Raw genomic sequence first — 15,569 nt, forward strand, 5'->3', positions numbered from 1 at the left:
AGACAGCTCTGCTCTCTGCCACTGATTTGAGTGGGAGAAGCCCAGGGTGTGACTGCCATCCCATCCTTTTATTTTGCCAATAATATGAGTTGCTCAGCACACAACTATACAGACCTTCTGTAAGTTGACTAATTCCTGTGATTTGAATAATTCGTGTGTCCAGGTAGTGACTGTCATTTAGAAATGTTCCAACAGAGGGGATTTACAGGAAGGAAAAAGGTGACTTGAATTGTTTTGAACATCTGGGGTATTTTAATACCAAGGGGTTAAAAAATTAACCTACCTTAAAATACTGTGTAGTTTTCCTTCTTGTGTCTCCCTTTTTTTTTCTATCCCATCTTTAAGAACTTTTCAGTCAATGAGGACACCTGAAATTTTTTAAATCAGAGGTGTCCAGAACCTGGAAAGTTCTTATCCATTTTATCCTTATTAGAACAGGTTTCCTAAAATATCACCTAATGAGTATACAGAGATATTTTTAAAGGCCCTAAAACCTTATTTATATTTAGAATTTTATGTTGGGCTTTGGGCTTTCACAGGGTATTAGAATTGTCATTTGATTAGCACTAAATGACATACCCAGGTTATATGGAAAGAGCTGTGCCTCTCTCCAGGAGATGATGACCATCCTGGCTCTGCTACCTTACCTAATTGTAGAGGGTAGAGTAAAACCAAGCAAATGGAGGTACCAGGAAACTTTAAAATTCAATACACAGACACACTGTGGTGGCTATTTATACAGTGGAGACAGCGCTCAGACTGGATTTAGCTCTAAACATTTTATGAGACAAGTACCTTCCAGTCTGAGGTGGTCAGACTACTCCAAAGAGATCTGCAGAAGGCAGCTAAGGAGAATAAGCACATCACTATTTTGCATCAGTCTAAATGTGGGAAATGTGAAGTAAAAGGGTCTGCAACCTTACCTGGAAGAATTTTAGGGACTCACAAACTGAAAAGCTTAAAAACACTGATTTGAGGGTATAAAACAACAAAATATTTTCTATTCTTTGGGGAAATGTAGTAGTCAAGAAAAGCCAAGCAGAGCCACTCAGAGAAATCAAAGCAAGACTATGTGTTTAGTTAATGTGAGGTAGATGAATAAGAGATATCAAGATCAAAATGCCAGTTTTGTCAGTCAGGAATTGTTCGAGACAACCAGTGTTAAAAAGGCAGGAATCACATTCTCACTGCTTCTTCCTTCACCTCAAAGGTTTCATTTATCTGCTGACTTCCCTAAACATTACACTTAACAACCTCAGAATAACATATGCAAAGAACCTAGCTGTCACAATGCTCAGACTCATATCACACCATCCTTTTTTGCCTGTTCAGGAGACAGAAAGCAAAAATATATTGGCGACTTCCTTCAACACTACGGAACAGTGCTTGGCAACAAGAACTCAGGCACTGACTTGATCTGAGAGCCTTTCATCTTATAACATTAATAATAATTTGCTAAAGAAGCATAATTTGCTAATAATATTAGCAAATAATAATTTATATTAGTAAGCAATGGTCATCTGAATAATCCCAAAGAAACTAAGAAACCCAAACTGAAACACTGACTGAAATACAGCCATGACTGGGGAGGACAGCAGTGAGTGATCTCCTTATAGCATGTGACAAACAAGGAAAAGGGAGAAGAAATTGTAGCAATTGGAAGAAAAACTCTGCCCTTATGCATTCCTGAATGACTCTCATTTTAGAGGGACTCATCTGAATTCAAGGTTTTCCCAATAGGAGTATTGATTATACCATGATGGAGCCGTTCCGGTCCTGGCATCCCTTAATGGTATTTAGTACATGCATTGAAAACCAATGCCTTGCGTCTTGCTCTGCACTACTGAATATTATATTTGTTTCAGCAATGTGGTTCTCCCTGATGTTTTAAAAATAATACTAATTTGCAGTTGACTAAAAAAAAATCATCTTCAGCAAGATCGCGTTGCAGATGAGGTCTGCATTTCTTTTGCTATTCCTCCCGCATCCAGGAGGAATTCACATTAGTGAATTCACATTAGTGAATTAGAGGAATTCACGTTAGTGAAACAACTGGATCATACATTAAGCAGAGAAGATTCAGAGATTGGTGCTTTTGATGGATATACAGACTAGATAAACAGGAGTCCGAGAGCTCAGTTCCTTCCACTGAGAATACCCTACTTCTGTGGTCTAGAATTTTAAATGTGCAGCACAGACTTCTCATGAAACCACCTCACAAGATGTCAAGCACTTCTGTGTTAAGGAAGTGAGACTGCCAAGACTCTAGCAAAACACAGTCTTCTAAAATAAATCTACTGAAATTGGTACCGGCTTATGCTTCCAGGGGCAAACAGCAGACAAATACTAGAAGTAGTAAGAAGCCTGCTTTATTGTGTGTTACTGAAATTTGTAGGTGTTGGTGTGTATGAGACCTGGTAAGGGAGCTCTAGCTGTTTTTCAGTCAGTCTTTTCAACAAACATGACAAGCTGCTATGCATTGCTTGCAGGGGACTTCTCTATCTACTACGGGTTTCTGAATTAGTGTCTTCTGAAGAGGCTGGGAATGGGGATGTAACTCTGCAGCGCTACTGCACACCTAAAGCTGTGTGAACTTACCTCTGCTTCTGCTGCTTTAGATACTTTTGTACACTGTATTTCATTTCGAGACTCCCTATGTGCTTTTCAGGCTGATACGCTACATTACAGACGTCTAAGAAATAAGAAATTGCAACGCAATCTCTATGGAATAATTTAGTGTTAAATATTTCTCAAACAAGGTCTTGTGCTGGGGAACAGGAATCTTGGCCACTGACTCAGTGTCAGGTATGAATTCAAATGCCAGCCTTACATGCTTTTTAATGCAAAACAGCCACCCTGAGTTTTGTGTGCTGCTGTCATTCCAGAACACTTTCTCTTGGTCTGTTTATATATTTAACCTAAACACAGTCTCAGATCTCATGCTGTGGGAACTAAGTGGCCATGTCCTTGGTACAAAACCATCACTAAAGGTTTTACCAGTTGCAAATCTTGTTGTGATTTCCTAGGAAAGGGAAACTGAAGATATTGCTTGAGATACCAATTAGGAGGATTTAAACTACAAATTTTCCTTAGACTCACAAGAAGTGCAAACAATAATCACAGTGAATCAAGCCCTAAAATCGTTCTTCTTTAGGTGCTGTGACATGTAGATAAATATAGTCATAAGCTTAGAAGAAGAAACTTGAAAAAAAAGCCTGATTCTTGTGCTAATGTCTACCAAATATAGCCATTGTGACACAAAAAAAGCAGATTAACTTTCATTGAAAGTGACATAGACAAGTTATTCTTGGATATCATTATGCCTGCTACATCCAACAATTAGTTCAGTGAATTTCGTTTACGAGTCACATAAAGTACATCTGCTGGCAACATGAGATTTACACCTATGATGAATACCTCACGGTGCTAATTATAGAAAAAATGGCAACAGTGTCCTTATGATAAAGTCTTGGTTAAAGTGTAGAAAGGAACAGATTATTCCCTACCTTCTCAGCATCTTGCTCAAAAAGCCGGAGTTGAAAGCACTGGTCCAGTTTCAACTTGCGGACGTGCCACATCTGATGCAAGTGTTGCCGGGTAGAATGCAGCTTGTCTAAAAGGCTGGTGATCTTTGGCACAAGACTTTGAAAATCTGCACTTCCAGGAATGCAGTTCCTACCAGAAAAACCATCACTGCATCTTATGCATTGTAATAACCTCTGACCCTCACGATCCAGTTCTTCCACAGGAGCTTTAATCACTTTTTTCTTAAGCTGCGTGTGCTCATCGATCAGCCTTCTTGAGCCCTCAACATCAACTGGAAACTCTTTCCTAGCCAACATTTCCTGGAGATCCTCCAGCCTTGATAATAAATGGATGGCACTGTTGAAAAACTCTTCCAAGGAGACGCGCAACTCTATCCATTCATCATGGTTGTAATCCAAGGATCCTTCAAACTCATCCGTCAGTTGAGAAGGATCTACGAGTTTTGCCAGGCCTTCAACAGATACCATACTTGTCTAAGGAAGGGAAAATGACAGCGTTTGAATCAGTGACTGCCTAATCAGAAATAACAGTGCAATCCATAAATAGTATGAAGGGATTATTTTCCTCATCAATACATAATTGAAGGAACACTGCAAAAGATGCTGAGGACTATGTTTAATTTTGAATAATTAATTGGATTGAAAACTTGTCTATTAATGACACTTATTTATTTATTAAAAGACATGATATTTACTGGAATAATGTCTATCTTTTTCAGCTGGCCTGACTATAAGAAACATATAATGAGAATGCTTCTGCCATAGATTACTTTAACCCAGATGGACGCTGAAGACTTCTTACTGCAGCTTTGGATATCTGGATGATTGTTCACAAAACAGGTATGTGGTATTACAGGGATTCCGCTACTTGAGTTACACTCAGGCTGGTGGCTACGCAGCTGCAAAAGTTTTAGGCATATGAACTGAAGCAGGTATTGTGATCTGGCAAAACACAGAATATGTTATCATACAAATAAATGGCTTTTTCTTCCAGATTATTCCAGTTAGCTTTTGCCACAGGCAGACCTTTTTCATATTAGTAATTTCAAATGTAATTAAGCAAAAATCAATGTAAAAGTGAAATGTCATTGGAGTATTAACAATTAGAATTTATTGCTAATGGAAAGTACTGCTCATGAATCATACACGATCAATGAGAGATGGTTTTAATTCATTCATACTCAGTAATCAGTGACAGAGCAATGCACTGGGTGCCTGGAAAGCAGATCATAGTTTAAGGATGCAACAAGTGATGGCTGTTCCCATTTACGGTAGACAAATTATTTTTTTCTGAAATATGAGCATAGGGTTTCATATGTTACTAGAGACTTTCAGTGCTGTCTTGTTAACACCCAAGCTGGCAGCCCTTAAAGGCTTGTGATGTTCATCAGTGACTGCACATCTATCCCCTAAAGATCAGGCCTCTAAAAAATGTCAGAGTTTGTGCGAGTTTGTGCTCTTCAGAAGTGGAGGCACCAGATAATCACAGCAATCTTGTAAAAGTCATCTACAAAGAAAAACACCTCAACCCTTGTCCATTATCCTGAATTATGTTCAAAATAGCAGACTTCGCACTGGTTTAAAGTTAATAATAGGCTTTTCTTCCAGTTTGATCCATCTAAAAATATCAGGCATTCTGCAATATATTAAAATTGAGATTGTATTGAACTTATGCTCAGCAAAAAGATTATTTTAAAACTTTCTTGCAATGTTTCTTGCTTTGGGGAAGGGGGAGGACAGAGGGAAGAGACAACAAACAAAGGGAAGGTAAGTGTGTAGCTTCAGAGGGATTTCAGATTTCCAAACCTCTTGACCTGGATGCTGACCCCTTGAAAGTAATTCAATTTAGAGTTTAACTGCCTGTCAGGAAAAGACTTCTCTTCATGGTTCATACCTGGGCATTCCCCCTGCAGTGTGTCAAGCTAATGGAAGCACTGGTCTTATCATGGACAGAATTTGACACGATGAATAGCAGAAAGGTTTTTAATTTCACGGATTCTGCAGGAAATTTCTTTATTCAGATTTGTTTCTTTAAGGAGTTCTTGAAACTCTTATGAAAACAACCATAGTTCGGCAGGTACATGGCAAGATAAAGTAACTGTCTCTCAGGCATCACCTGTCTTTCTTTAGAAATCACTTTAAAAAGTGCTGCCCACTATTGAAATCCTTTTGGCAGGAGAAAGAAAATAATCTCGAAGGCACCTCTGAATTAATGCTAACTAAGGTGCCTGGTCCATTCCTCAAAGTGACAGGAAGCTTTGGAGTCCACATACGTCAACTAAACCCCTTTTCTTCTCTTTGTGTGATGATCTGTGGGCATGCTTCACTCTCCGGACTGTGACACAGAATCATTCTGCCAGAGTCTCACAACACAAAATCCAGATCATTAGCCTCCACTAAGGGTCATACACTGCCCTGGCACATGTGTAATGATTCCATTAAGCTCAAAAGCAGATTCTGGCCTTAAAACTGACACTGGTTACTGCTGAGTTTGCAGATGGGCTAATTCAACAGAGATGTCCATTGCCTTCCAGTGCAGTCTGTTCCTGCCAAGGGCCTCATATTTGATCACAGCTGTGGGAAATCACCATGATGGTTCAGTGCAGAGAGGGTACCTGTGTGCTGCCCCACATAAATCAAATAAATGTGAGTCATATTGACCCATGATGATTATTTAATATTCACGGTTCTTCTTACAAGAGAGCATGAGCTGCCCCAGAGCCTGAGTCTACCAATAAGCAGCAGTATCCACAAGAATCCTTTAAAATAGAATTTCCTGTGTGTACATTGCAGGGGGACTATTATACAGTGGGCCACAGCTTAAGAAATCTTTTTAAAATCATAGAATTGGAGAGCTCATCAGTTCTGAGTGTCTGCAGGTGGCCCAACACACAGTGAAAGAACTGACTCTTCTCCTTCAGTCCAAAAATTTGTGAACCATTACAGACACCCATGTGAACAGCCCAGCAGACAGACTAAGGCTCAAAGGAACACACACAAAATGAAAATACTGTTAACACGTGCCAGCATGTACAGCAAAGGAGCCCAGAGCTTTTAACACAATACGGACTCAGAGCTGTAACTATGAAGAATAGTTTGACAACAATTTACTCTTCACTGTCATCACATTAACTCCACACAATAAAAAATATGTTAAGCCTCCAGAAAAGTATTAATTCATTAAAAAAACAAAGAAATATTCTAAAAATATATATTTGAACTCTGTTACTTTACTTCTAGGTCTTGAAGCTTTAGAAGACATTGCTTTAGCTCACTAAAGCACTGGAGGACTGAAATTCAGTGTTGGATACACATGCATAAGCTATGTCTTTTATTGGGCTACTGTGGGACTGCCCCTTAGTGCCCATATATATTTTAAACGGAAGCTCCCCAAAAGCTAATCTATTACTAGTCTCTGCACAGGCTCCCTCCTGATCCACATTCTTCTGTACCCATACATCTCCTTTCTCCTTCCTACTGCCCTGATCCCTCTCATTGCCCACAGGCAGCATTGCCAATCTCGTTGCACTGTAATGGCAGCCACTTCTGCCCGGAGCGGTGATTTCAGTAAGTGTGAAGAATCTCTGGAGATGACATAAACCTGTACTGAAGACAGCCTTGCTTTCAAAGGTACATAGGGGATAGCAAGTGGAAGTTATTTTGATGGCTGAGTCTTCATAGGTAACCAAGGAAGGTAAAGACCCATTTAAACAAAGTAAAATTTATGAGTTGACTGGTTTTTGTGAGACAGAGGGAAAAATCTTATCCAAACACTTCAACTGTGATAATAATGTAAAAGTTTGTTAATCCTTAACACCAATCTAGTTGCTCATTGTAGTTCAAGAGTGCTTTTAAGAAGATGTTGAAAATAAGGACGTATTTATATCACGCTGACTTCAACAGATCTTAACTATATACTTAAATATAGTATTCCATTGCAGTCAACATGAACTATAGCTAAATTCTCTTCCGAATTCCAGAGGTGCAAAATCTGAGTGTCTTTCTGGAATTAATGGATTGGTAAGTAGGACAGCCAACAACAGAATTATTTCTCAGCAAATTGAAACAAAACAACACATGACTAACTCATGGCTGGGCATGGCTGATGCATGAGCAATTCATGCACCTGAGCTTTGCTTCTTTTTGGGTAAGAAGCTGAAATTCACAGAAAACTGAAGTGCACTAAGAGAATACAGCTGGTCTGTCTTCACCAATGACAAAATTAGTAAAATTCCCTTTAATTATGCAGTTGTTGTGTATTGGTTACTTCTCAAAGAACCTGCCTGAGGCACCTTACCATTAACATGAATTGTTAATGTTAACCCTGAATTGTAAATCTCAATTAAATTAAAGCAGTGACAATATATAGATAAATTTATTATAAATGTCTTTTATTTTAAAAAGCCACTACTTGAAGTTGGGTAGAGGTCAGCGAATAAACCCATACATTAGCATCTAGAGAACTTTGTCTTCAGTGTATTGACTGATTTGGTGGGGTTTTTTTCTAAGATAAACACAGGAAAGTCTGAATGCTATACCACCAAAAATAAATATCGCAAAAAAAACCCTCATGAAAGTGAACTATGTACGTGAACCTCTGAAATGAAACGTGCATCCCATTCCACCACTGTGCTCAGAAGGCAACCTGATGACAGGGCATCAGCCCACTCCTGCAAACTGTTCTCAGATGTCTTTTTTTCTCTCAATCGCAGGGCTTGGGAATTTTTTTTTTCACCTGAAGAAAATTACTCATCAGAGATAATGCTTTACCATACATCCTTCATGTGGCTCTCACCTCAAAGATGAACTTAGAACTGCCGAAATTAGTTTTCTGCTTCTGCCAGAAATTATCCGGTTTTATAATCAGGGCAACATGAATCTCAGCAGGAAAGGCTTCTTGAAGGGTCTTTAGGAGAGGCTTGATCAAATCCCATTTGGATCCCCGCATATCGATAATAACAGTGAAACCTCGTTTACAAACATCTTCGCTGTAGGAATAAAAGCATATCAAGATCATTAATATTGTGGACAGTTATGCTGAGACTTTACTTTTGTCGCTAGTGTTCAGTGCCTCAGAGCAAAGCAAGGAATGATATACTTCAAAATAAAAGGCAAAACACAGTACAGCATAAAGGACATATGAAAGGCTGTATTAATTTTACCATAATCTAATTTACATGAAATTCAAGTGTATATATTACAGTTTAACCTCTAATTTCCCAAATGCATGTAATTCAAATTTTCACTGAAAACATACATACTTTCACACAACTGAAAACAGAATCAAATATATCTGTATAGAAGCTATTTATGTGTACATACAATGGATCCTGCTTTCAACATACTGAATTCAATCCACAGCCAAAGCCAACAAGCAGGGTCCTGTGCCTCAGCATTGCTGGCCACTCATGAATTTGGGTGCCTTCATCTTCAGCATCCTTTTAAGGGCTTTTTAAACAGTGTAATTTCCAGAAAAGCGCCTGGCAATCATTCTGTGAAAGGACGGTCTTTGTGACTCAGCACGTGCACTGTTAAAATTGGGGCCCTTTTTCCTCCTGATTGATCTTCCAAATGTTGCAGGACCTATTTAAATTTCAGTGATACTTTTCAGCCAGCCTGTGCTCCTCCCTTCTCAAAAGTTCAAGACAGTTATCTGGCCTGGTCATTTGCAATGCACGGAGCCTAAAAGGTCCAGAACATTAGCTTGCACACGTCTTCCCTTTTTCCTCAGGAGAAGAGAGGAGAAAGAAGAAAAGGACATGTTCATTCAAGTAAAATCTGGGCAGCTTTCAGCATAGCTTTCCCAGGGACATAGTGTTGCTCCTCAGAAAAAGGGGTATGGTTCAGAAGTGTCATCCTCCATCTGCAGCATCCAACTTTTGATGAGATTTAGGAAGTGGCTACTCCTCTGACTGACCAGATAATATACCTGCCACGCATGGCATTGCAATCTTGAGAGCTATAGTGCCTGCTTCAGGTCTCAAGCACCTGCACAAAATGAAAAATTCCCCAACCCCAGCAATACTATTGGTATGGTAAATTATTAAAATTCATTGGCGATGCACTAAAAACGCCAGAGTGGTGTACCTACTGATCTAAATTTATTTTTTTTTAAGGTGGACTGGAGGTCACAGCCTTTTCCACAGAAGACGCAGCTGTTGGAAGAAAGGAAGTGTGGAAAGAAGAAAGGAGGATGAAAACAGAAAGAACAGTTGAGAAAGAAGAGAAACATGACAGAACACATTTTCTGTAATGAATGCAACAGTGAGGTACAGAACAAGAAATCCTCCTTAATAGATGAATACAGCACCGTTGACCTTTCTGCAAACTGGTCATCAACATAAATAGGATCAATATTGTGGACATAAAGGCATGTGTGAAATAATTTAAAATAGCAAGTGCTGATATAACTGGAATAAATCTGAAATATGCTGAAGGGAGATATTAAGTATAGTTATAAGCCAGAAACTGTAAGACTCTTTAGTCTCCACACAAATACTTGCAGTGCACAAACACAGGACGATTTTCACTATACTCTGTCTCTCTAAATTCTTAAAGCACTCTTCCTACTAATAAGATCCAGCTCCTATATATCTCACTGAAAACAACTCTATAAAGCTTACAACTAGGTTTCTGGACTGGAAAAAGGACAAGAATAAGCTTCATAGGAGGCACACTGGGTTAACATATATAACTTAAAAATTCAAGTCTTTGGTGACCTTACCAGTATCTAGAAAGATTTGTGCACAGATGGACCATCCCATGGCAAAGCAGATTTTGCCACATTAAGAAAGTCTGCTAACTTCAACTGTCTCAACTTACTGCCAGGAAGGAGCAGTCAAAGCCAGCTAGCTTGGTCCTTTGCCCTAACATTATTGGCACATCTAGAGCACATTGCAGACAACAGTCAGTGCAAAGAAAAACTAGGGAGACCAGGAACTTCCAAACACTGTCAGGAATATAGATCTTTTTATTTTCCTTTTACCTACTGCTGAAAGGTCAGACATCTGATCCTTCCATAACTGATGCCAAAAAAAGGCTGTAAAAGAAGCTCTGTTGATGGTGCTACTGCCTTTTGCCCTTTGGAACGGGAGCTGAGAAAAAGAATCAAATCAGACAGGGATTAATAGAAGGGGGGTTTGTGTTTTGTTTCTTTTTTTTTTTTTTTTGCAAAGCTTTATAGGGTCTTCAGTAACTTCTGCCAAGTCACCAATCTCTATTATACTGAACTGACTTTTCCAAGGATTGATTTTTCTTCACACTTGACAAAGACATCCAGGAGCCATACGGTCATATCTAAAACAGTAACTTAATACTTACTGATGAACAACAGAAAAACCTGTTTCAGTAAGCAGGACAGAAATGTCCTGAGGGACTGAAGTCTTCCATGTATTAACGTGAACTTAAGTCTTAGACCCAAACAGACCCAAAATCAGACCTTGTCTGTAGCTTTAGAGGGTAGGCGGTGTGATACCATCTTGACACCCGCGATTACATACCACCATGACTGGAAGTTCAGCCTGCAGTAAGATTGATATTCCAGGTAGGGAACTAAGAGAAGTAACTATGGGCTGCATTCTGTGTTTTCTGAAGGTTTACAGCCTCTCCGGACCCTGGAGGTGCAGAGAAGCAGTGGAGGGCATAGCCAGTGCTGCTGCCCATTCCCACCAGCACACCATGCCTAAGCATGTGTAGGTGAAAAAAATGCTCCACAACACCCAAAATCCCTAACTTTCAGGTTTTTGGAGACTTCACAGTATGTTTTCAGTGGAACAAGAAAGGGTAACGATTCTCCAGCTTTTTCTGGTGGACACAGGAGAACAGCCACTGACCCTGCGGGCCAGGCTGGGACATCAGCCCAAAGGCAGGGGTCAAGATGCTTCCTCATTCTTGTCCTGGAAGAGGCAATAAGCAGTCATTCCCTGCCAGCACTGTCCACACACCTTGTAACTAGACCAAATTTTCAAAAAGCTCACTACATTTTCAAGTACGAAACTGATAGGTTACAGGGATGGAGAAGGAGGAAAGAAGGATAATCACAGATTTCTTAGGTTCAAAGCACATCAACAGGTAACAACTATTTCACTAATAACACAAAACTCAATACAATGCTCTTAATTATGAAGAGGATTTCCCTACTTGATTGGTCACCTAGACATGTAAGTTCCTGTATGAAATAAAATATGTGAAAAGATCGGTACCCCTTTTCAATTATAGTGCAGATAATGTACAAATTCTGGTGGCTCTGCTTGCAATTTTTTTCTTTAATGAGATGAATGGTACTAACCTGTGACAAGACCTGTGGGCCTGTAGTCTCGTTACAGAATTTGATCTCCCTGGCACAGTGATAATACCATACGTCCTTCTCTTTGCAGAAAATTAGCCCTGATTTCTAAACCTCCCTGTCAAAAACCATTATTTAACAGTGTTTAAACTGTTGCAAGCCAGAAAGCTGTGCTCATTATTTCTACTTCCAGTTACCATACATGATGTGGAGAGGGGTGCCTTTGAGAGCGCTTATACTATACAAGTAGGCAGCCAGATACTAATCAGGTACTAATACCTCAGAGAAAGAAGGGGAGATAAGAAAAATATTTAAATTGTAAGCTCTTCAGGGCAGGGACCATCTGCTATGATGTGTTTCTGTAAGGAGCCTGCCTTGGTGGACACCTCCAGGTACCTACACTAAACTGTAGATGCAAATCCAAAGACTTAGAAATAATGAGTAATAACAGTCTGCGAAACACAACTGAACACATATGTGAAAGTACAAAAGGTTTACATAAATGTGTGGACACCTCATAGGCAATTTAGCTTAAAAAAAAACCAAAAACCAAACAACTGAAAAAGGCCAAAATTTAAGTTGCAATATCCAAATATTTACAGCTATTGATAGGGTCCTAAAAAAAGCTGGCCTTGTGCAGACATAATGAAGCACCCATAAACTGTGGTGAGTCAAAGCAATCTGTGATGATTTGCCATCTTTGACAGTCATTTTTCTTCAGTTACCTCAACATGTATTGAGGAAATGACCTCAGGTTCCTTTTGAATAGTCTAGCCATGCTTATTAAATTTATTGTTTAAAAGCAACAACTCCAACCCTTCCCAGTTTAGCAACTGATCGGGAAAAGCATCAGTAGCATTCAGGGCTCCTCCACACTGTCCGAGCAAGACATGCCTTATCCCTGGCTCCCAAGACACTACATCAATCCACATATCTATTAGGCACAAGTAATCATTTTAGGGTGGCAATTAATGTTGATTGTGGTGCTTAATTTTTTCCGGTATTGATATTTGACCAGAAACTGGAGAAAACACTCAGATCAATGTATTTGGGCAATCCATCAGCATTTTGGTTGTGCTCATCTGGACTAGATTTGCAGTGGTGAGCACAAAATATTTGATAGTTGATATGTCATTTCAGTTGCTATGCTGCTTTTAAGCAAAGACAAAGACCAGCTTCTAAGTTTGATAGAAATACCCTAGAATATTTACAAAAATGATACTTACAATCTGGATTTAACAAAACAAAACAAAAAAAAAAAAAGTTGAAACTCAGAAGCAGATGTGATAATTTTGTCAAAATAAATGCCTATATTTTGGTTTCTAGGGTACTTTCATAAGGTTATTTTCTCAAATTTCCTCTTTAATTCAGGCACATTCTAAATTGTATTTTCTTTGGCAAGAGCTGGCTTGCTGGGTACCAAATGAGTTTAAGGACTTCATGCTTTCTGATTAATCTTTCAAATACCTATCATTGATTATGTGTATTTTTCGTCCTTACGGTTTGGCCAAAGCTTCTGGCATTTAGAAGCTCCAGCACTTGATTAGCTGAAATAATATCTCCATTCCCATTTTGCAGTCATGAGCTAATGACAAAGAAGCACATTTAGCATGCCGGTTGGACCACTAAAAGCACAGGTCTGACGTGTACAGCATCTCATTCAAAATATGATTTGTTAACAGTGAGAGCAAGATCTCCTTTAAGGAGGGTCAGCATAACCTTGTCAGGAGACACTCTCAGCATAACAAGTAGCTCTACAAGCATCAATTTGTAAGCACAAAATCTGCAGGAACTTAATTATTTTTGAGATCACCATTCCTTTGACAAATGTGGCTGTAGTGAGCCAACTGACTCACAAGCTGAGGGTGGAAAAGGGAGAGGAATAGGAGAAAAATGAGTATGTGAAAGCCTCCAAGCACAGACTGTTATCCCAAAGGCCTCATTTCATACTGAGACAAAACTAACTCTGCTGCCTAGTTTCCATAGCAAAATGTGCCAAGGATCACTTCAGTAACTTCCATGTTAATATTTTTGATCAACTGCAACTTTTTATTCATCTTGTCTGTGGTTTGTTTACTCAGCTTGCAAATGAACCTAGATGGGGAGGCTTATAAGCAACATCACTTACTGACTTTCATACTTTGGTTCTATATTACCACGTTGAGCCTGAAGATCACCTTGTCAATAGAAACAGTCAGTCATCTATATTTGTAATACACTTTCCAATACATTTAGAGGACCAGATAAAGTCCTTTCTAATTGAATTGTTTGCCAAGCTGTCACGGTTTTGGCTGGGATAGTGTGGTGTTTAGTTTCTGACTGGGGCTAAACCATGACATAAGCACTCCTGAATCAGCATTATTTATTAAAATATTTTACTCCATTTAATACTTCCCAGCAGAATGTACCTTGCTTATTAGCACAGTTAGCAGGTATGTTCCTGAACTTTCACACCGTCAGTCGGAGTTGTCACCCACACCCCCTAGTGACTGTGGCTGTTCGCGTGATGAGGCAGTTTGTCTGCTCAAAGATCTTAGGGCACCTGTGACTGCTAATCCTCACGTCTCCCTTACGTGCCTGTGTATCAGTGACCAGCAGAAGTAGTTAGTGATGCACATCCTGAGAGCACCATTACTCTGGAATAACAATTCACAAAAAGCTCCCACCAGAGAACTTCAGCTGCCTAAAAGACTGTAGGTAGGCAGACTTCATCCTGAATTTTCCTTCTTACATTTTCTAACTTGGTTTCACAATGCTTTTTTGTAATTAGAGGAAAAACGGTCATCCAGCCTCCATTTCCAATTAATCCTTTCTTCCTTACTGTGGCCTAAATTTGTTTCTTCTTTTTCAGCGCTGACAAGGAATCACTCATTCTCACTTTCCTTTTTTAAAAAGAGAAAGAAAGAAATCTAAGCCTGTTTCACATTGGCTCTAGTTGGACATAAAGCAGCAACCTAGGGAAATTTCAGTGACATGTTGCAAAAAGACTTGGAGCCAGTGAGGTCTGGTGAGGGACAAACCTCCTGTCTCTGGTTTCCAGCCACTGCTCTTAGGGGACATGAGGTGTGATTGCAAATGGCACAAGAATGCAGATGTGTGGGCTGCACAATGTCCACATTCAATCCCTGCCTCTGGCCCCATGTCAGCAGGAGGCAACAGAAAGACAGAAAAAAGCCCATATACTTTGGCAGAAGCTAACTGGTGCCAGAATGGGTCCTCCTGCTATCCTCAAGCAAAAAACTTACTTTGGTATTAGATTTTTACTTCTAAGAAAAATGTGTCTGAAGTCAAAGCAATTCTGTCATAAAATCATGTACGCTAGGAAGAACTGAGACATCAGCTAGGTGTAAGAAAACATTTTCCCAATATGTAACCATGATCCTGTGAGCTCCTGAGAGTTGTTGTGAGAGGTGCCGGTCCTAGACGGTATCTCTGTCAGGATTTAGCAGGGCTGGGTTGCGCTGTCTTCTACCCAGGTAAAAATCCTGATCTACATCATTACACCCCAGACGAGAACTGGGACCCAGAGCTCTGCAGGCATGCATCCTCCTATTTAATTGAGCAAATAAACACTATTTGAGAAGCTTCCTGTCTTCATTCAAATAGCAAACATATAAAACACAGCTGTGTCCAAGAATGCATGATTGCAGCTGTTAAAGCCAAATCTGGAGGACGAATATTATAATTTATCACATTCCTATTAAGTTTCTCTTGGTAAATGATGCCTTCGTATAAACCCA

At 39.5% G+C, this 15,569-nt stretch overlaps 1 protein-coding gene across 5 annotated transcripts in view; it reads right to left on the bottom strand.

Annotated features, from left to right (window-relative positions):
* Positions 1-15,569, bottom strand: part of KALRN (kalirin RhoGEF kinase) — a 519,314-nt gene that overhangs the window by 304,550 nt on the left and 199,195 nt on the right. For all 5 annotated transcript variants that reach the window (XM_075093010.1, XM_075093013.1, XM_075093012.1 and 2 more), the window contains exons 4-5: positions 8,341-8,533; positions 3,507-4,019 (exon numbers count right to left, since the gene is read on the bottom strand). In XM_075093010.1, the coding sequence (XP_074949111.1) occupies positions 3,507-4,019; positions 8,341-8,533 (706 nt within the window). The remainder of the gene's footprint in view (positions 1-3,506; positions 4,020-8,340; positions 8,534-15,569) is intronic.

The sequence above is a fragment of the Phalacrocorax aristotelis genome, chromosome 5, assembly GCF_949628215.1.
Source record: "Phalacrocorax aristotelis chromosome 5, bGulAri2.1, whole genome shotgun sequence".
Lineage (NCBI taxonomy): Eukaryota > Metazoa > Chordata > Aves > Suliformes > Phalacrocoracidae > Phalacrocorax > Phalacrocorax aristotelis.